Source organism: Globicephala melas, chromosome 17 (genome assembly GCF_963455315.2).
Source record: "Globicephala melas chromosome 17, mGloMel1.2, whole genome shotgun sequence".
In the NCBI taxonomy this organism is placed as follows: Eukaryota; Metazoa; Chordata; class Mammalia; order Artiodactyla; family Delphinidae; genus Globicephala; species Globicephala melas.
Genome location: NC_083330.1, coordinates 30,612,363 through 30,634,079, shown reverse-complemented (window position 1 = coordinate 30,634,079; position 21,717 = coordinate 30,612,363). Strand labels below are relative to the sequence as shown.

The following is a 21,717-nucleotide window of genomic DNA, read 5'->3' as shown; positions in this document are numbered from 1 at the left end:
GTATAATATTCAAAGCAACACTATTTTTAAGAACCTCAATCTGGAACAACTTCAATATTTATCAACAACATGATAGATAATATATGGTGTTATGTATTCAACAGAATATTTTATAGTATTGAGAATGAACAATGTGCAAAACCATGGAAGAATCTCACTATATGCTTACCTATAAAAAGCCTTTCACGGAATAGATTTATACAATTTTGTTTCTTTAATGTAGAGTTCCAAACTAATCTTTGGTTGTAAGAATCTTATAACAGTTAGTTTGGAGATGTAGTGACCAGGAAGGAATCACAAGGGGATGGATTGCTAGTAACGTTCTATTTCTTGATCTAAACATTGATTACATGGATTATCAATTTGTGAAGATCAATTAAGCTGTACAATTAGGACATGTGCAATTTTGTAATATGTATATTTTACTGAAAAAAGTTTCAGTTACTGAAATTACTGAAAAAGTTTACTCTGAAAAACTTAATGTAACTGAACTGAGGAAGACATGGGAACCCACAAAATATGGCAGTGATCTCTACTTTACAGCCAACATTCTAGAGTGCGTAATATCTCTACTGCTTTACTTCTCCTTCACTTTTCCCATTTAAATCCACCTTCAATCTCTAAGAAATCATTATCACTTCTTAGTTGCCAAATCCATTAACCTTTTTAGCTCATTCCTCTCTTGGTAACTACTTGTATTTAATCTATGTCTCGTAAAACTTTCAGCTCTTTTAAACTTCCTATTGGCTACTTACTCTATGTTCTTCTGTTTGAACTACTCTAAGTTACTCTTCTTCATGATTTCCTTCTCTTCTACCCTCTAAATATTAACCATGGATTTTATTTTGTTTTAGTGTTTTTTCTTTCTACACCCTTTGTCTTTCTCTTTATTCACTACCATGGATTAAACTACATATATAATAAAGACTTGGAGAAGTATAATATTAAGTCACTTTTCCTTGTGAACTCCAAACCCAAATTTCACTGCACCATAGGAATCTCAAATGAATATATTTAAAAGTTACCTTATTATATCCTCAGATCTGCTGCAGTTTTTATATTCTATACCTTTGTTAATATATCAGCACCCATCTAGTCATCTAAAGCAGAAACTTGGTGTCATCCTGAATTTTTTTTGTCTGTGTTTGTTTGTTTCTTTGCCCTTTATGTCAACTACTCTCCACATTAACTTGGTCACATTGATTCTGTTATTTAAACTCTGTTAGGCCATAATACCCTTGCCATCCATGGCACTGCTGGCTTGTTTCAGATTCTCATTGTTTCTCCTATTTGTATTTTGATTAGAACACAACTGGTTGCCCAAACTCCAGTTTCAAACCCCAAGACTCAGTCTTACAACAAAATTATAATGGAACTGTTCATTTTCTTATCTTAGATTTCAATAGCCTATACATAGTTTAATTTTAGCACCTGGAACACTCACAAAACTTCCTTGTACTTGTTTAAACATCCATCTGACAATCATAGACTGAGACTGGGACTTTATCTTATTGGTCTCTGAATCCACTATACTGGCAATGTTTTAGATGTTAAGCATATGGTCATTGAATGAATTTATGTCTCTGTGATTTTAGTTGTTTGTATTTTTCTGTTTATTTATCAGTCTCCCCTATCAGGCTAAACTAGTTTAGAGTAAGGTCTGTGTACTTGATCTGACAGTCAATAACTGTTTGCTTAATGAATAAATGCATGTAAAGGAATTAAGTTTGGCTGAAATTAACTTTGATTAGGCACTTGTAAGGTACTAAAAGATAAATTAAAAAGCTTTACAATTGTTGAAAGGAAGATAATGCATAAAGAATCAGTGGAATAATTGTGAGATAAGTAGTGAATTTATTATGGAAAAATCATAGTAGTTATATTGTTATCTTTTTATGATGGAAAACCTTGTTGGGGAAAATTCTATTCATATAATTTTCCAGAAATGAACAGATTGATATTTCAGGACAAGTCATCACGTAAGCCTACGTGTATCAGTGGCATCAGATCCAGGTGTTTAATAGGGTGGGCAGAAAAATAGACTAGCAGGTCACATATATAGCCAAGCAATTTGGTAGAAATTAATAAAAGCTGCAAATAATAAAGTGTGGGTACAAAATACAATTGTATTAAATAAATTATTAGGGGAACAACAATATTGTTTCCAGGAAGGGTAATCCCTACTAATTAATTGGGATGTGTTGAGAAGATACTTAAGAAACTCGAAAAAATATGTGGATTTAAATTATTTAGATTTTCAAAAATCTGACAATGGTCAATAGCAAAGACCATAAAACAGGTGACTGCTATCAAACTAAGATAGTAGATGGACCCACTTTATCCTGAAAAGGAAATTGTCTTAGAAACAGAAAATGAGATGTGTGGAAAACACAGGTACTTCTCTGGGTAAAAATAAAGTTTTTTGGGAAGATCTGTTCTAGATGTATAATTTAGAGAAATGCGAATAGCTTTAAGTTTGAAGTTTGGATATTGAATATTCAAATATAAAATAATAAAAACCAAAGCTCTTTGTATTAGTGTGAAGAAAGGTACTTTTACTAATCTAGGTGCTAGTGTCTTTAATAGCTTAGCGGCCAAAGGAGACTGGAGTTTTGAAAGCAATTGCATATGGTTAGCATTTTTTTTTAGAATTGGTAACATATTGTTGGAAATTTCTAATTAGCTGAGTAAGAAGCATATGTTATAAAATAATTTAAAATTATATATTTTTATCTACATTTTCCACAGGTGTTTTACATTTCTATTTGGTAGTGTCTTGCTTTTTCAAGCCTTTGATCCTAAAAGAGGCTCTGATTTATCTTTCCTTTTTTTTGCTTTCCATTTTCTATGTAACAGACAACTGTGCTTAATGATCTTCATGGTGATGATGAATTACAATCCACTTCTCTCCCTTTATTTTTTACATAGTTGACCTGAAGGTATCACAAGATGGAGGCCAGAAGGATACAAAATGACAAAAAGTGAATATAATTAACATAATAGGTGATGATATGATGGTTAACATGATAGGAACTATGATGAATAGAGAAAAACATACTGAAATTTTTATATTAACTTTTGTAATGATATTTGTCACATTGTTAATGCAAGTTACAAGTGTTACATTTAATTCTGCATTGTATTTTCAGCTCTAATTTTGTTTGTCCAAAAATTTGGCTACCGAAACTTGAGTTACTAATCTGAAAATATATCTACATAATATCCTTGTCAAAGATACAAAGGGAAGACTCTAGATTACTCATTATTATAACATGTGGAGATGGAACTACTTTAGCAGAATTAAATGGAAAGTGTATTCTTCATTAATCCATAAATATCATAACTCATTCAGTAAAGTTCATTTTAGCCTCCACTGGTTCCTTTTTATCACTTATTCCTTGTTCTCCAGCCAGTGTGGAAGAACAGTGACTGAGGAGGCTTATGCAAACTCCCAGTATGCAGCTAAAGATGAAGAAGCTCCTATATTTCTGAAAAATTCTTGGGAGAGCAGTTCTGAGCACAAACATTTCATATCAGAATTTAGCAAGTTGGATCTGTTCTATAATATTTCTGTATCTATTTGAGTCATGTTGAAAAGTAGCAGATTTTGAAGTTTGTAATTTTTGCCTAAAACAAATTTATTAAAGTTAACAGCAGGGTAATTCGATAAGATTCTTATTTCCTCTAAGCTAAAGCAGCATGAATTCCTAAAACATTGTGTGGAATAAAATTCATCATAATCTAGATTATTTATCACTGATACTGTAGAAAATAAAGAAGGCAAAGTATTGAAAGGGAGAAAAATTGCTGACCTTGAGGACAAATCGACCTGAATTTGAATCCTGATTCTGCCAATTACCAGTAATATTCCTTGTTATTTATTTAACAATACTAGCTATGCAGTTTCCTCATAAGGAAAACATAGATGGAAGAATCTCCCTTGCATAATTATTATAATGAATGCAAATACCTAATACAATGTCTGAAACCTAGAAATTACTCCAAAATGGTAGCATTCACTATTATTATTAATGTTGGAGGACCCAGACTCCAAGTGGCTTCAAATGATTCCCTTTTTGGTAATTGTACTCTTGTGTAATACCCTCCCTCTGTTCATATATGTGAGCTGCACAATGTGACTCACATTTAATGAATAGAATAGGGAAGAAATCATGGTAAACCACTTCCAAGATTATGTTGTAAATGACTGCAGGTTCCATCTCAGACAGTCCTTCTGTCTCTCTCTTACAGTCACTGTGGAGTAAATCAGAAAACATATCACGGGGATACTTAAGCAACATATGGAAAGCCCATGCGATGAGAATAGCATGTCTATCCAAGAGCTAACAGAAGCCATGGCCTACAGAACTGCCCCTAGTCATGACTTTTGACAGCCCAGACAACAGCTTTCCTTTTACAACCGTCATGAGAGATTTTGAGCCAGAACAACCCAGTTAAACTACTCTCAGTTTCCTGAGCCACAGGGTTTGTGAGATAATAAATGACTTTTGTTTTAAACTGCTCATTTGTTATATAGCAATGAAAAACTAGAACAATATTATCATTATTGAAGTTATTTACAAAGAGTGACTGAAAAATCATATTTTAAGGATTTTTCCCAAGACTTTTCAAGTATAAAAACTTACACACAAAATCTTTAATTTTCTACTTCTTTTTTTTTTTTACTAAGGATATATTAATAATTTAGTGGAATAAACAAAATCTGCTTCTACACAGCTAAAAATAGCTTTTGGTAAATATTACTTTGTTAGGATAACTAATGAAACAGCATTAGTGATGGAATAAATAGAATCATTAAATACAGTTCAATTCTCATTTCTTAACATTGACTGCCTAAGGTGGTGTGATCACAATAAAGCAGATACTAAAAGTTTAAACAATGCGAAAAGAGGAGTAAATAATTTATAGGATTTATACATAGGGTATTAGCATGAAGAAACTGAGAGAGGTAAAAATTAATATAGTTTATTGGGGGACTCTTAAAAGTTAAGCTATGTATTGATGAACAGTGGCAGATGGACTGGGTAAGAAATGTTGAACCAGATTATGGGGGTTAGTTTATAATGGGTTATTTGAACTGTAGTTACTTAGACATCATTTTAGAATTTTGAGCAATGAAGTAATGTGATGATAGTGATGTTTTATCAACACACCCCTTCACACAGCACAGGGTGGTAGGTGTTCTCTAGTGGAGTATAGTTAAGTTCCTCAGAGACTTTTGTATCTCTTATGGATGGCATCTGTTACTGATTAAGCAGGCAGTGGATGATAAATTCTTACCGTGTGTATGGAAACTAAGTTCATGAGCAAACATTAAAGGAAATGATATTCCTTTTGGTGTCAGCATTGTTTCTCTTTTTAATTTTGTGTCATAAGGTTACATAAATGTCTTTTATGTTGGTTTAGGTGATGACGTTTATTCAAGGCAGGTTTTGTGTGTGTGTGTGTTTGTGATAATAAATCAATTGAAAGTCATATTCAGAACAGGGAAAAGACTTTGGGTTCAAACAGAACTAAGTACAAACTTGCCTGTGCCACTTAATCAGCTTTTAAGTCATTTACTCCAAATCTTCCTTTCTTCAGCTGTGATTTGAGGGTAATTATACCTACCTGAAGGGGTTGTTGTAAGGATTAACATTCTGGACCATTGTGGGTACTCTGTGGATATAAATTTTCATTCCCTTTTAGTAAATGAGGAAACTACTTTCCAGTTAATTAGGCCTTTTGCAATTAAAAGGTAATTAGTAGCAAAATAAATCTCAAAATCAGGAGTTTGCATGCCTTGCCTTTTTTTTAAGTCAATATTTGTAATACATTTTTAAGTCTTCCTGTCTGCTGAAGAAATTTCCGAGGCTACACTGAAGTTATTATATGAATTTATTTTCATAGGGTCTGTAAAATCATGAAACATAGGTGCCGTATTCATTGCTTTACTTACAAAACATACAGACACACACACAAATTTGTCAAGACATTTAGGTTATGGTTTCCTTCCAACTCATGTATCCTAGAAAGAAAACATTTTTCAGAACATTTGAAATTCATAAGCACATTGCCAATAGAATATTCTGCCAATTCCTAAGCTAAAACCCCAGACTTTCAAATATTTGTTTGCTAAATAAAATTGAGACAAGCTATTCTGCTACACCTCTGCTGAAGTAATTAAAATATGAGAGCGTTTTTTACACAATATGTTGAATAAATCACAGCCAGATGAAAAACATTTCTATTATTAAAAAAGAAATGTCTTTTTTGCTTTCATTTTCATCTTCTATTTTGGTTTCATCACTTTAAAAGCAAGCTTGAAGAAATTAGATAAGGAAGACACTTAGGTGACATCACATCCTTTTGCAAGATTCAGAAACATTTTTCAAAACTTTCTATGAACAACAGGCCAAGCATGAATCTTCTGAGTTTCTTCATATGTGCCATATAAATGTATATATTTTAAGTTCACTACTTTACTAAAATATTTTTGAAGAACTAGTTCACTTAATGCTCACTATTGTTGGCTACACAAATAAGTATCAAATTTGTGATTCTGCATTTAATTTTTTCTTCACATATGAATGATAATTAATTGCTCAAATAAAATTATACATTTATCTTATCACTCTTAGAACACAAATATGAATTCAGATCACTGCTCTAAAATGAGCATTGAAGGAAGTCAAACACATTTGCCTTTCACCATTGGTATCAATAGCTGTAACTAGTTATAAATAAATAAATAAATATATATGTATATAATAGGAAGCTTGCTGTAAAAATACATGATTATGTTAAGGTGTTAAGCTTATCATTGTTTCTATATTTTTCACATTTGGTTGGCTTTTACTAAAAAAAAAAATAAGGCAGTCTAGGGAGTGTAAAAAGGAGGATTGCTTTAGAGAAAAACAAAAAAGAAACACCTTTAAAAATAATGTTAATAATTTATATTAATAATTACAATTATTAATTATAATAAATTAATATAAAATATTAATTATATCAATATAAATTAATTATTAAGTTATATTAATAATTATAATTATTAATAATTAATATTAATCACCTTTGGCTCCCCTTGTTGAGCCAAAATAGGTTCTTCTGGGAAAATGCTTCTGTTAGGGAAAAAAGGAAAAACATCAGGAGTTCTGAATGAATCATTAATATATTATGGCTTCTTTACTATAGTCATGGTTGTTTGATTTATTTATTAATGTTTTATAAAAACAAATTTGTTTATAATTTGTTAATAAATCTCTATACAAACACTTGGGTATAGAGAATTGTTTTTGTTTGTTTGCTTTTCTTTTTTTCCTCCTGAAAACAGAAACTATGTATACCTAAACAATCAGGTTCATAACATCACCAAAAATGAATTATCAGGTGGCAGTGAACTAGGAAAAGCAAAATTCAGAAAACCACTCAACTTTTACCCTCCCAGCTTTTAAATTCTCTAATTCTTTAATATGTTCCCATCTTCAGAAAACATGCAGTTGTACTTGAATATGCGTCAGTCGTTTCTGCCCATGTAAACAATATCCAGTGCAAAGAAACACATTGTATGGGTTTACTCTGAGGGCCATATATACCCACTCAAGTGACTCAGTACACGACTAAATCTATTCAGGTCTTCTGTAATAACATTTCACTTGCTTTCCTGTTAATTCCTCCTTGCTACATCCCTCACATTGTAGTTTATATGCTCTTTCTGTGAGGGACTGTATTATAGACCTCAAGAGCAGGTAATTTTAAGCTTACTGTTCTATAATTTTCATTTCCATTTAGGAGGTAAAAATAAACCAGCTAAATACCTGAGTTTATCCAGGTGCCCAAATAAGCCCCACCTTCATCCTAACTCCTTAGGCTTCTTCCTTCCCCATCCTAAAATTACTTTCCCAACATTTTTCTAAGGATTCTGTACATACTTATGATTGGCTTAATAAGTGTTAGGGGAAGTTATCCAAAGTAAAATAAAAACAAAAATTTCTGGTGTCCAAACATGTAGGCTAAAAAAGCAGGAATTTTATGAACAAAACGTATTAATTATTTTGCAAATTATTCTTCTCATATGAAAGTATGAATTGGATTCCAGCATTATGAACGTTTTGATAGATAGGTTGATAGGAGCAGAGGCATGCTGCATGCACAAACTGACCTTGAGCTTGCAGCTGTGTATGCTATTTACAGAGGGCTTGCTTGTTCTAATTCTGCCTCTTTGCATCATAGTAAGCCCAATGCTTTTACTCAAAAAGACCCAACCTATCTCCTTGTTGTGACCCAGCCCTGTTTATTAGAAGTAACATATCAATGCTGTTACAGTAAACCTTTCAAGCACTTCTGCTGTAGGATAAGCTTATGTCAGTGAAGAAACGGATATAGTCAAACACATGTAGGAATCACAATCTAGATGTGCTGGTACAAGCAAGTGAATGAAACTTTTTACAACTTTGTTTTACCATTTCTTGCTAATTATTCATTATCCAGTTGAGCTCAAAAATTGCAGCATAGAGTCAATTTTAGATGCTATGGGAAAATAATGTGAAATATTTATAAAAGGATCTTAAATTGATAACTTTTAAGATCATAACCATTTAGTATACTAAATGGTATACTTTGAAAATTAAAATCTAGGTTCAATTTTTCTATCTTTAGCAGTAATGATAGTAAAATATGAAGCAATTTTTAATGTGGATTTTGGTGTTTAAGGGATTATGATCAACTTTAACTTAATGATGGGAAATAGCATAACTCAAGAAATTATTTCAATCATTCTATCACTCAATTATTTTCCTTTCTAGTTTTCTGTTCCCTTCATCACTGCCTTAGTTTAGGTCCTCATCACCTAATAATTCTGGCTATTAAATCAGTCTTCTAACTGCTGCCTTTGCCTTCAGTCATTTCCCACTGCAATCATACCTGCACACTGATGCCAAATTACCCTACAGCAATATCATCTTTATATTAATTTTTCATGGTATTTGTTGCCTCCTACATAATGATCTAACTCTTAAACCTAGCATTCAGAACTCTTCAAAACTTGATCTTAGCATACTTTCCAACATTGTCACTCATAGATTTTTGATTCAAGACCATGTTTAACCAGTTAGTGCACTAGTTTTTGTAAAGTCAAAACTGATATTTAAATTCCAGTTCTGATACTTAACAGATTTCTGACCCTGGGTAATCCAATGTACTGAAGTTTCAATTTCTTGTCATGTAAAATGGGGAACTTTTAACACAAAACTTTGTAAAGTCTACTAATAATAGGAATAGGAGTAATAATAATAATAGTAGCAGCAGCAGCAGCAGCAACAGCAGCAGTAGTAGTAATAGCAGTAGTCAGAATAGGAGTAATAATAGTAGTAGTAACATAGTAGCTGTTAACTACCAGTCTTTAAGCAGTAACCTATGTTTAGGTACTTCACAAAATATTTTATATACACTACATTATTGAATCCACCAACAGCCCTATAAGTAGGTTATTTTAGACCTACTTTACAAATAAAGAAACTGAATCACAGAGAGATTTATAAGTGACTAATCTTTTACAAACAATAGCTGAGTAAGGGTTTTAAATCTGATCTGTCTTAAAGGACTTAAGTGGAGTAAAACTAACTTCAAAATCACATGCAATATTGTGCTAATGCCTTCATTTTTCTTGGGAGAAATTCCGTAGTTTCTCAGATTCTCTGAGGAGCTTGTGAGCCCCCCAAAGCTCGGAATCATTGAGCTAAACTCTCAGTTCCTTAATTAAGAACAATGGACTTGGGAGATTTATCTTTTGAGACTCTGGTACTTCATATTGTCTGGCGCACAGTAGAAAAATCAATTACATGATAGGATAAATTGTTTATCAATGAGTCTATAAATAGTTCCTTGCACATAGTGGATGATTAGTAATTATTCAAAAATATATGTCACATAGTTGCTGCTGATCTGGAAAATTGTAGCACTTAATGACAGGATTGTTATACTAGACATACTTAGAATTATGATTGAATAAATAGTACTTACGGTTCACATATAGTAAAAGGGCATATAATTAAAATCAGTTGCTGAAAAGTGGATTTGCATGTATTATACAATTATTTTTGTTTAGGTAGTCACTAAAATTGACCTCTTTTGCACTGGCTACAGAGAGAGGAATGTAAACCTCCAGAATCATCTTGACCATTAAGTTGAGCTGTCCGGGGGAAAGTATAGCACATATAAACCACACATGAATAAATGATATGGGACATAAATGAGAATGTTCTTAGACTCCTAACTAGGCTCAACAAGAGAAGGAAAAACACTCTTGTTAATATCATGTTGTAGTTGCCCACATCCAATCTCGATTTATTTTTTTAGAAGGACTATTTTGAATGTCGTGAAGACATGCCTAATTTACTAAAAAACAACAGACTTCATATCCAAACTATAGCCTAAATGAATAAAACATTTACCTTGGCCTTGATTATCCCACTATTTTCCTAGGGTTCCAATTTACCTGGCTAAAATAGACCAAAGTTATTTTAATTATATTGATTTACTCTAAAGTCCTTACTAAATTTAAAGCTATAAATGTTTGGTGGTAGCATATCTTTGAAAATACATTTACTGATTTTTGGAGGACCTATTAGATGACTATTTGTTTTCCTTATATTTTAATGGCCTGGTGTTTAATTATGCCTTATTATTGTAGACTAGTGGCATGCTCAAAACCTAACTGCATCCAAACAGGCAAACTCTGTAACAATCCCAGAAACCCTCCTCAATTGCTGAAGAAATGTTTTGAAATATAATTTGAAAATGGAAGTCCTTGTGCTGAACCTTTATCCTAATTGTAGCAGTACTATTTCCTTTTCTTTTGAAAATATTTTCTTTGTTGCAAGGCTTTAAGACTTGAAAATTAGAAGCAATGAAAATGATTAAAACTTTTTGAGCAGCCAGAATTGTACTGAGGAAGTGTTTTAAAATATTAAGTTCAGCATTTATTTAGTGGAGAAAAAAAAAAGAAACTATTGTTACAGATTTTTAGAAAGAGTTCTTATGCAGCAACTGTGCAGCAGCTGTGAGCTTCAAACAGGTGGCTTGATAGGGTGGCCCTTGTCTCCTGGATGCAGACTCTGAAGCCTTGAGCAGATATTTAGGGCTGAGGACAAAGTAGAGAAAGCCACTTCCTCAGCACACATTTTTTTGATTGTGGGCCTAGACTGTAACTGGGCTTAAATCAGTTCTACCGGTTACTAGGTAACTTTGGCCAAATCACACAACCTATGAAAGTCTTCATTTCCTGATCTGTAAAATGGTGATAAAAACAAAATTTAACTAATATGGTAAGACATAGTACATGTGAATTTTTTTTTTTTTTTTTTTTTTTGCGGTACGCGGGCCTCTCACTGTTGTGGCCTCTCCCGTTGCGGAGCACAGGCTCCCGACGCGCAGGCTCAGCGGCCATGGCTCACGGGCTCAGCCGCTCTGTGGCATGTGGGATCTTCCTGGACCGGGACATGTCCCCTGCATCGGCAGGCGGACTCTCAACCACTGCGCAACCAGGAAAGCCCAGTACATGTGAATATTAACTGATATTCTTCGTGTTGCTTTTATAACATTTTATAAGAACTTTTTGTTTCCTTTAATTCTAGTCTTGGGACATCATTAACAGTACTATATACAGAAAAATCATTTAAAAGTTTGAGCATATGTGAAAGAAAATTAGATTTGTCATTAAACAAAACTCAATAAAATTTATCTGACACATTTAAATGTTATTCAAAATTGTAACTTTATTGCATTATATTAGCTCGTATATGGTAAACAACTAATAAATTATTGTAATAATAAGCTTTTTTCATAGTTAAGCTATGACCCAATTGAGAGGAAGCATCTAGAGAAGGAGCCAAGGAATCATTCTGAAGCTTGAGGCCCTTGGGGATCAGGTGAAGTGTTGAGGATAGGAAGAGTGGGCAGGAAGAAGGCAAGAGAAGGGGACTAGACTCTTGAGGAACTGGAGGCTTGATGAAAGAGTAGAAGTGGAAATAAGAGACTTAAGAAAATCTTACCCAAGATCATCTTCTATCCCCTTCTATCTTGCAGAACACAGCAATGATCTAACTCTTGTGTGGAGCTGGGCAGCCCGGATGTGGTTTAGAGCCCAACGCTCCTTTGTATGGAGAGCCTGACTGAGCAAGTGAAAGGGAGTGAGAAAGTATGGGTCATGAAGTTTCAATGAAAAATTCAGTGACATAATTCTGGTTCATAATAAATGCTCAAGACATAGTATTTTATTCTTGTTCTTTTTTCACATGTCTACAAGACTCTTCTGGCTCTCCAGCAGGGACCACAGGTTTTACTGTTCACCAAGAAAGAGACCCTTTCTTCAATAAAGTGCAAAGAGAATAGAAATAAAGGTGCAACCAAGGTACAAGGTTTTACACATTTGAAAGAACACATGAGACAGGAAAATAGCTGATATTTTTATCTTTGGAAGTTTTTAGTCACAAACTTTCCCTCAGACTTAGAATTTTTTGCCAAACCTTTCAGTTTATGTAGAGATAATTGGACTGGACAATATTTAATACAATTTTTTATCTCAGGATTATTGTACAAATACTCAGATGCTTCAGAGTAGCTTCTTTTTCTACTCAGTTCTTTTCTTTTTTCAGCTTTTCTTTCCTGTTTCCTAATCCTAACCAAATGGTGAGGAATTAGAGTGCTAAAACGTCCCATATTACTTATCTGTTGCTGCATAAAAAATTCACCCCGCAACTTAAAACAACAAACATTTACTATCTCACACAGTTCTGAGGGTCAAGAATCCAAGAGCGCTTAGCTGGGTGGTTTTGACTCAAGGTACATCATGAATGTGCAGTGAAATTATTGGCTGGAGCTGCAATTATTTGAAAGGGCTGGAGAATCTACTTCTAAGCTCACTCATACAGCTGTTGGCAGGAGGCCTCAGTTTTCCACATGTGCCTCTCCCCTCTATATAGGGCTATTTTTACAACATGGGAGGTGGATTCTCCAGAGTGAGTAATGAGAGAGAGAGAGAAATAACCAACAAGGAAGTCATGATGTATATTATGACCTAACGTTGGAAATCAGGTACCTTCACTTCTGTAGTATTCTGCTCTAGCAAGCAGATACAATGAAATACCAGGAGGTGGGAATTATTTGAGCCACCTTGGAGGCTGATCCCATATATTTCTTTAACTTCTCAACTAGCAAAACCAATGTGTGGATAGTGTGAGAGGACAGAGGTTTAAGAGGCCTATCCTATTTAGGCCCATCCTATTTAGAAGGCACTGAGGTAACTACCACTAATCAAAGATTTTATGATGATTTCTGAATTTTATTTCTAGACATGGATTTAAGTATTTTAAATTTACGTATTTAAGTATTTGAAATTATGAATTTTCTCAAATTTGTTCTCAATCATTTAACCTACAAGTAAAAATTAAGAGTTTCTATGCATCAGAAGCTGTCAGGGCAATTATGATATGTGTTACGATCAAGTTATGTACAAAAAGCCAAGGATACACAGAGACAGAGGAACTAAATTTACCTGGGGAGTTGGAGAAGGATTCACAGAAGAGGTGTTTCTGAGTTTTGTTTTAAAAGGTTAATAAGATTTTGTAAGACTGACAAAGAGGTAAACAAGAAGATAAACATGAGAAAAACAAATGCAGAGTTTCAGCAAGTTTCAGAAGATAACATACAGAATGATATTATATTTTTAAAGCTATAATTTATTTAAACACACATATTTGATTAAATATAAGTAAGGAATTGAGAAATTCAAACTCAGGTTAGTGATTGCCTCTGGAGGGACTGGGACAGCCACAAGTAAGGGAGAAACCAGAGATAGATTCAATGGTGCTAGTGTTTGAATACGTTTATAGGATTATAGATGTCAGAATCATGTATGACAATTTTTACATATGAAATATTGTATAGTCATTTTTGATATTCAGTGTATTTTGTCAGCAGAGGGGACAGCATATGAAGATGCATGGAGGGGTGAACGAGCTTAGAATAAAATATAGAGACATAATTATGACAAGGAAATTATAAATAATGCATTATATTTCATAATATACAGTTCAGTATCCTGAAATTATATTGGAGTATACAAAGGAAAGAAGATTAGAGATTCAATTGAAAGCAACAAACTCAAAACTCAGAATCTTGCAAAAGAAGCAAGTACTATTTCTGTATTAAGAACCAGGAAGCTGATTTGTCCTTTATTGCCTGCATGATGATAAGATCAAGGCATATTACAATTGAGAATCTTGAATCATGTGAATTAATGATAAGTTACAGGAGCAGTTATTATTTTCACCATTAGGAAAGAGGGCTGGTGGATTTTAATTGTCTAAAACTCATCATGTGCCAACAACTTTTGTTCCGAGTGGCATTCAAATCACAGGGTGGTACTTCATTTAACAACTTACCCTTTTAAACTATTGTGAAGCTGCAAGTATGGTTTAATTATATTATTGCCAATCATCTGAAGAATGGTAATTACTTAGAGCTTTTGGCCAGTATTTCTGATTAAAAGTGCTATGGCAAACTCAGTAGGCCATAGATTCATGTCCTGAGCCTATTAATTTTCTTCTAAAGCTTTACTTTATTCCTTAGATGAGGAATCACTCCACCCTTGGAAAAGATGCTTAGAAAAACTTGACTGATCTGAAGTGAACATGAAATGTAATGACTTTTGCTGTTATCATTTTGATTTACTTTTTATTTTTTTCATTTCTCTTACTAGCCAAAAAAAAAAAAAAAAAAAGTGACTAAAGCACTATTTTCCTGTGAGAGATTTGAAATGCTTGTTAATTCAACAAGGTCCAAAATGTTGATAGATAATTAACGGTGATATTTATCTGACCAAGAGTGAGAGAATGAGTTCCTACAAGTTTATCTACAAACAAAGTTCAGGATACATTTTTCCTAGGGAAGGGGACGTGATACACAGGAGGAAATTATGAAGATTGGATTCTTTTCCTTTTGAAGAATAAAGACAAGGCATAATCCCTGTAAAGCCACATTGGGACTTTCTGACAAAGAAGTTGTATCTGTTTTGATAAAAGAAGGCCAGGAGAGTCTAGAGGTATTTTCCAAACCAGCGCTATGGTCTTGCTGAGCTTAGCTGTCACCAGAGCTTCCTGGGAACCTTGAATGCCAACCCTTGAGTTTTCTGCTCTTGGTTCCACTGCCTTGTTTTTCGTTGGTCCTTTGGCTGCTTGATGGATCGTTGTTTTGTAATTAGGTCTGTTTTTTTGTTTTGTTTTGTTTTGTTTTTGCGGTACGCGGGCCTCTCACTGTCGTGGCCTCTCCCGTTGCGGAGCACAGGCTCCGGACACGCAGGCTCAGCGGCTATGGCTCATGGGCCCAGCCGCTCCGCGGCATGTGGGATCTTCCCGGACCGGGGCACGAAACTGTGTCCCCTGCATCGACAGGCGGATTCTCAACCACCGCGCCACCAGGGAAGCCCTAGGTCGGTTTTTGATAAAAATAATTATTTCACTTTTAGCCCACTGATGGCATATTCCAGCCAAATTTTACATGTATTTTCTGGGTGTGAGTATGCCCAGAAGCTGAGCGTATATGTGTCCTACCACTTTGCACCTTATTTGCAGTTGCAGTGTCTCATCTATATCAAATTTGTACCTTAACAAAGATGTCTCTGATATGAAATCACAGAGGTGCTCATTCCAGAGTTGGTGTTAGATGTCTGACATATAAAAATGCCTGTGACTCATCTTCTCCCTACCTTCCTCTCACCTGTGAGTATCCTATGAGAGACAACCTGAAGTCTTTTCCCTATTTTACGTACTCACAAACAGTCTCACAGTTCCTACATCTCTTATTAAATGACTCCCTCCTTCCTTCTGTTTTTTATCTCTGCCTGTGACTAGCACATGCTCACTAGATGATCCCTGATAGCATGTTTCATTGTTTGTTTTTTTTTAACTCAAAGTGGCATCTTAAAAAAAATCCTGTTCTCCAGTATCTCTGAACTCCTGTGCCTTTTTATTCTCCACTGTCTGACGTTGTGAAATTCCACTCTCTGTCCTTACTTCCTCAAATCATTATAATTCCTCCTCTAAAAACAAACTTGTTCTGCATTTCCCAACAATGCAGAATGTGGAACTATCTTGCAGGCAGTAGAAAAATAAAAATTTAAGCAAAGACAGTTACCGGAAGTTGTCCTTTCTCCCACTATACATTTTTCCCTATATGCACCCTATAATTTCACTCCCTGTTTCGTCCTTAAGTCATGTTCTTTAATTCTTTTAAATGCATTCTTAAGGTAATAATAATCTCTTATATTTGACATTTTGGGATCATGAGTTTTAATTTTAGGCTCTTTCTTCTCTTTGTATCTGTCACCACAGAAGAATAACAGCCCCAACTCATTGATGCTCATGTGGTTCGACTAAACTTTTGGAATTTACAAATATACATGGAGGACTGGCTCTTTTCCTCAGGAGCTGAGTTATGATGATCCAGGAGTGGACAACATGTAGAGGCCATTAGCAGGGGTTTGACTGAACAAAGTCAGACAAAGTATCTCTGAGAGTTTGCGCTAAATAGATTTACTGTGCACGTTTACTACTAGTGGAAGAGATTTTTTTTTATTTTCAGTGAGAAACAGACCCTCTAAGATAAATACGTTTTGTTCAGATTATGTATGAATTGATTAGAATTTGTATTTACAGAGCTAAGACTAGATTCCTAGTTTTCATGACTGCTAGCCTATGACTTTTATTTTACATTATTATAGGCTACTAAGAAAGAGAAGCCTTAGTCTAGGAGTTATAATAACCTAAGTTCTTTTCACAGCTCTGTAAATACAAAGATTTGCTATTCTTGACAAGATTTGTCCCTTCTATGCCATAATTTACTCATCTGTGTAAAAGTAGGTATTGTAACTACACTATATTTTTTGCTGAATTCTTAGAATTATGTTCACTATGAAGGTTACATAAGTGAGATATAGTATATTACATGCTTTCTAATTGGAAGAATATTTCAACAGCAGTAGTAGCAATTTCTGATGCTAATGTTCTTTCTTCAACTTTTATTCTTTATTCTTCTCTTTCAGTTTCTAAATTTCTGTGACTTCACTATCATCACCTCCCCACCACCAACCCCCCTTTTTAAAATCACATATTGGATTTTGCCCATAGATAATCCAATGATAAAATCACACTGATAGTTGAAATAAAAAGTTCCCCTTATTTTTTTGGGTAAAATTTTGATAACACCAATTGTCCTTGTCAATTCTATACTTGGATATTAGTTATAATAGTGTCTTTTCTTCTCATTTGCACAGGAAATGACTTATTTCTTGTAGCGGTTCATGAACTGGGACATGCTCTGGGACTGGAGCATTCCAATGACCCTACTGCCATCATGGCTCCATTTTACCAGTACATGGAAACTGACAACTTCAAACTACCTAATGATGATTTGCAGGGCATCCAGAAAATATATGGTAGGTTACCACTGATTCTATTTGGTTAATCCTATAGTGAAGTGCAGAATTTCTGCTCTGTTTTCTTTGTTGAGATAGATGCTCTAAGTATATTAGAGAGATAAATACTGAAAAAAAAAAAATCTGGTCTATTGACAAAAGTCTTCTATCAATCAAGTTTGGTTGGCAACAATCCCAGATATCTTAATATGCAGATAATGGGAAAGTCTAGGCACTGATAAACTTTTCTTACTGAGTTTAATTGAAACCTGAAATTATAATAAAGGTCAGTTAAGCTTTAGTATTTAAAATTCTGGTAAAAATGTAATAAATGAATATAACCAATAAAAACAATGAGTCATAGAAGGCTTTCATATAAGATACTGAGACTTTGGTAGAAGCTGACAGATTGATTCTCAGTTTATGATATTTGATGGTTGATAGATGCTAGACAAATCACTTTGGAAAATGCTGAAAATACTCTTGTGTGATGGATGTAACAAAATGAACTCAAAAACATGTAATTATTGACTAAGAGGTAAAAGGTAACAAATGGCTACGTTTACTAACACATAATTCACAATAAATTTCTAGTAGAGTAAAATAATTTTAATTTATGGGGTTCAGTCAATGAATGCAAGGTAAGACAAAAGGAAGAAACACTATTACACATATTTACTATAATCCTAACTCCCTCAATAGGACAATTGACCTTTATAAAGACATTTATTCCACACAAAATTGTTAAGAACTTGACATTTATTATTAACATATAGAGAATATGCTTTACTAAATTAATGAAGTGAAGCTTTCATTTTACAATACAAAAACAAATGTGTGCTGTCTGTAATATTCAGTACTCAGAAGATGTCATTTGCATTTTTAAATATCACAGTTTAAGTTCACTAATCTGTTTTGCATTCATGAATTTTTCAAGTTCAATGTCTCAGTGGTGACCATTCTCTCAAGGTTAACATTAGTTTTGGAAAAAAAGGTCAACTTTTGTGCTGCTCTTTATTTGGGGGATACTGAGAAAAGAGAAATGTCCGGGACTCAAAACTAAATAGCTCATACGTTGAATGAGCTAGCCAATGCCTATGTGTGTGTCATCAGAAATTCTGCCAAAGTAGTTAACTGAAAGGAGGCTCTTTCTCATGACCTCATGAATTAGTAGTCTAGACTGAAGGTCTGCAAAAGAGTATTCTTTCCATATCTAAATAATAAGTGTGAACAGCTCTGTATTTCTTTTTAAAAACATAAATCCCTTGAGAAATGATGCTTTACATCTGTACCAAATTACATCTATAAACTTTGGCTTGATTTAGAAACCTCTTTTTAGAAATACTTCTTTACATTAATATTTTATTAGTGGTGTTTTAATCAATAGGTGTTTTAGATTCAGTATTCAAATGAAACACTCTTCTAGCAATCTGTGAAAACATTTCATTAGAAGAAAATAATGAAAGTCAGGAAAAGTTGATAAAATACAGTTAGATATATAGGGATAGAATAAACTTTGATTTGTTAATGAGCTATTAACAATATTAGAAATATTTGCGTAGAATCGTCTATCAAAATCTAGGATTAACTTTGGTGGAGCTTACATGCATGGTTCCAGTATTCATTTTAATTTATTTATAATTAATACACTACCTACTTCCAAAAAATTATTTGAAAGCAGACTTTCCAATAAGGGCTGTGGTGAAGCTATTTTAAAAATCATTAAAAATTAACAAAGAAGACCTAGTTACTTGGATCCAGAATTCAGCACAATAAAGACAGTTTCCGATAGACTTAGCAATGGTTTGTTGGGTAAGATGGTTTGTTTTTTCAGGAAGTATACAATCTTAAAGACCTCTTAACTTGCTTAGTCTGAACCCTCCACTGATAAGTGATTGTCCTATGTAGCATATTTTCCAGCACTATTCCAGTTTTAAGTGAGCCAAGTGCTGTCCTCATATTTTCAAAAGGTCCACCTGACAAGATTCCTCCACCAACAAGACCTCTACCGACAGTGCCCCCACACCGCTCTAATCCTCCAGCTGACCCAAGGAAGAATGACCGGCCCAAACCTCCCCGGCCTCCCACTGGCAGACCTTCCTATCCTGGAGCCAAACCCAACATCTGTGATGGGAACTTTAACACTCTAGCTATTCTTCGCCGTGAGATGTTTGTTTTCAAGGTAGGAAGCTGTGATTTTTTTTTTTTTAACGGTAGATCAAGTGTCTACAGTGTCGCTTTAGAAAACAAGTTCTCATTCATTCTAACACCACCTTCCCAGACCTCTCACAGTTAGAAGTTTCAAAAAAAGTATCTTAAAATAAAATGCACAAATGGGCTTAAATGTCTAGCAGAAAATTGTTGTAACATTCTATTTTGGGAATGCATTTATGTCAGCAAAAGCTAAAATGCCTAGAAATGTGAGGCTAAAAAGTGCTGCATGTTATGAACAGATAAAAAAGCATAATTTAAATCATGAATAGGAACTAATAGAGATGATTTGCTTGGGAGCTTAGCCACTTCCAGGCGTACTGCAGCTACTCTATCTTTGGTTTGCACATCTTTATGAGATCCTCATAATTTCACTAGACAGTTAAAGCATTTTTTTTTAAGAGGAGTATTGATCATTTTGTTCAGGATCTACTGGTAGCCATTTACGTTAAATCTCCTCTATGAGACCATCACTTTGATTTTACATATACATTTTGTTGTTTTCTTTAGGCACGCATTTATAGCTATCTAATTTATATTGTTTTTTAAAAGGTTACAAGCTAAAACTAATTTTACATTTTGCTAAATGTGCTTTTCAGTGACGTTGAGTTCTCCAACAATAACACTAAAAAACAGTGTATCAAAATAAATTATATATACTAAAAAGTGAATGTAATGTAATACTGAAAAATATTTTCCCCTCAATGTTTATAAACCAATCTTAAAGATTAATGAAAACTGTAAGATTTATGTTGGTATTAGGGCACTAAAATAGCTACATTTTACCAATATCATCCATTTAAAAATAAAATAATGTGCTCTCTTTTTCATTAGACATGTATCAATAAATATTGAAATATTGCCCTACTTATCCTATCTACCAGAGGCCATACTTTGAAAATATAGATATTACATAATTTTTAATATGCAAAGTACTTTATTTCCTATATTGGAAATTAAGATTTGGATTTAATATAATATGCACAAGAGCATCATAATTTCCTGGAAAAAAATCAATGCTTTTCTTCAAACACATGAATAGATTTTTGAATTTTATAAATGCTCTGCAGTGCTTAGTTAGATATCTCCCCTTTAATTTAAGTAGATTAATAAGTTTAAATTCAAGGAGTAAAGAAAAAAGGCTTATTATATATATATGTGTATATCTATATATATACATATATATAGATATACACATATACTCATACTCATTGTGGCTAAGCCCACAGCAACTAGTTGAAATGAACACAAAATGCATTAATTTGTTTATTCTACAAGACACCAAATGACAACTGAAAGATTTTTTTTTCACTGTTTTGGCAGAATTTCCACATCCAAGCTTTGTACCTTGATATGCTGATATCACCAAAGTGGTGTCAACTTTATCTGAGAATAAGATATGAAATTGACTCTGGGTACATTCATTTCATTCTTCTTGTCTGTCTAATTAGATTGCCAATCTCAGAAGAGACCAGTATCTTCATGTCTAATGATCATTTTTACCAACTTTTTGCTCTGCACATTGTGGGAGATTAGTGAGTGCTCTGATTGACAAAAGAAGATCCTGTGATGGCTGGTTCTTGGAATCAGGAATGAGTAACAAGCACACAGACCAATTCTCAAATAAAATACAGTGGCCACTATTTTCAATGTCAAAGCAAGTGTATAAAGAAACATGAGTAAGGCCTGCTTCTCTAAACTCTCATGGCACCTTGGATTCCTTAATCAAAACTCTCTGCAGGACAGAGTTCCTAAACTCTGTCTGCATTTAATTTCTTTGTTTCACTAGCCCCTCCTCTCTTTCTGAGAATAGGTTCTGTAGAAGATATCTTCTATATAATTTTTGTACTCATCTCCTCTTTCATATAATGAGTATGTATGCCCAGGGTAGTTTACCAGGTCCCCAGGATGTATGAATAGAAAGTAACACCCCAGTCTTTATGGAGCTCATACTCCAGGAGTGAAGACAAACATAAACCTAAGTACTTTTAAGATACAGGAGGAAACGACATGAAGAGAAAGAACTGAAGTCC

The 21,717-nt window shown here is 33.8% G+C and overlaps 1 protein-coding gene across 1 annotated transcript in view; it reads left to right on the top strand.

The window, feature by feature from the left end:
* MMP16 (matrix metallopeptidase 16) overlaps window positions 1-21,717 on the top strand; it is a 358,245-nt gene that overhangs the window by 221,563 nt on the left and 114,965 nt on the right. Inside the window, exons 5-6 of the mRNA XM_030839261.2 lie at window positions 17,333-17,494; window positions 19,444-19,655. Of these exons, the coding sequence (XP_030695121.1) occupies window positions 17,333-17,494; window positions 19,444-19,655 (374 nt within the window). The remainder of the gene's footprint in view (window positions 1-17,332; window positions 17,495-19,443; window positions 19,656-21,717) is intronic.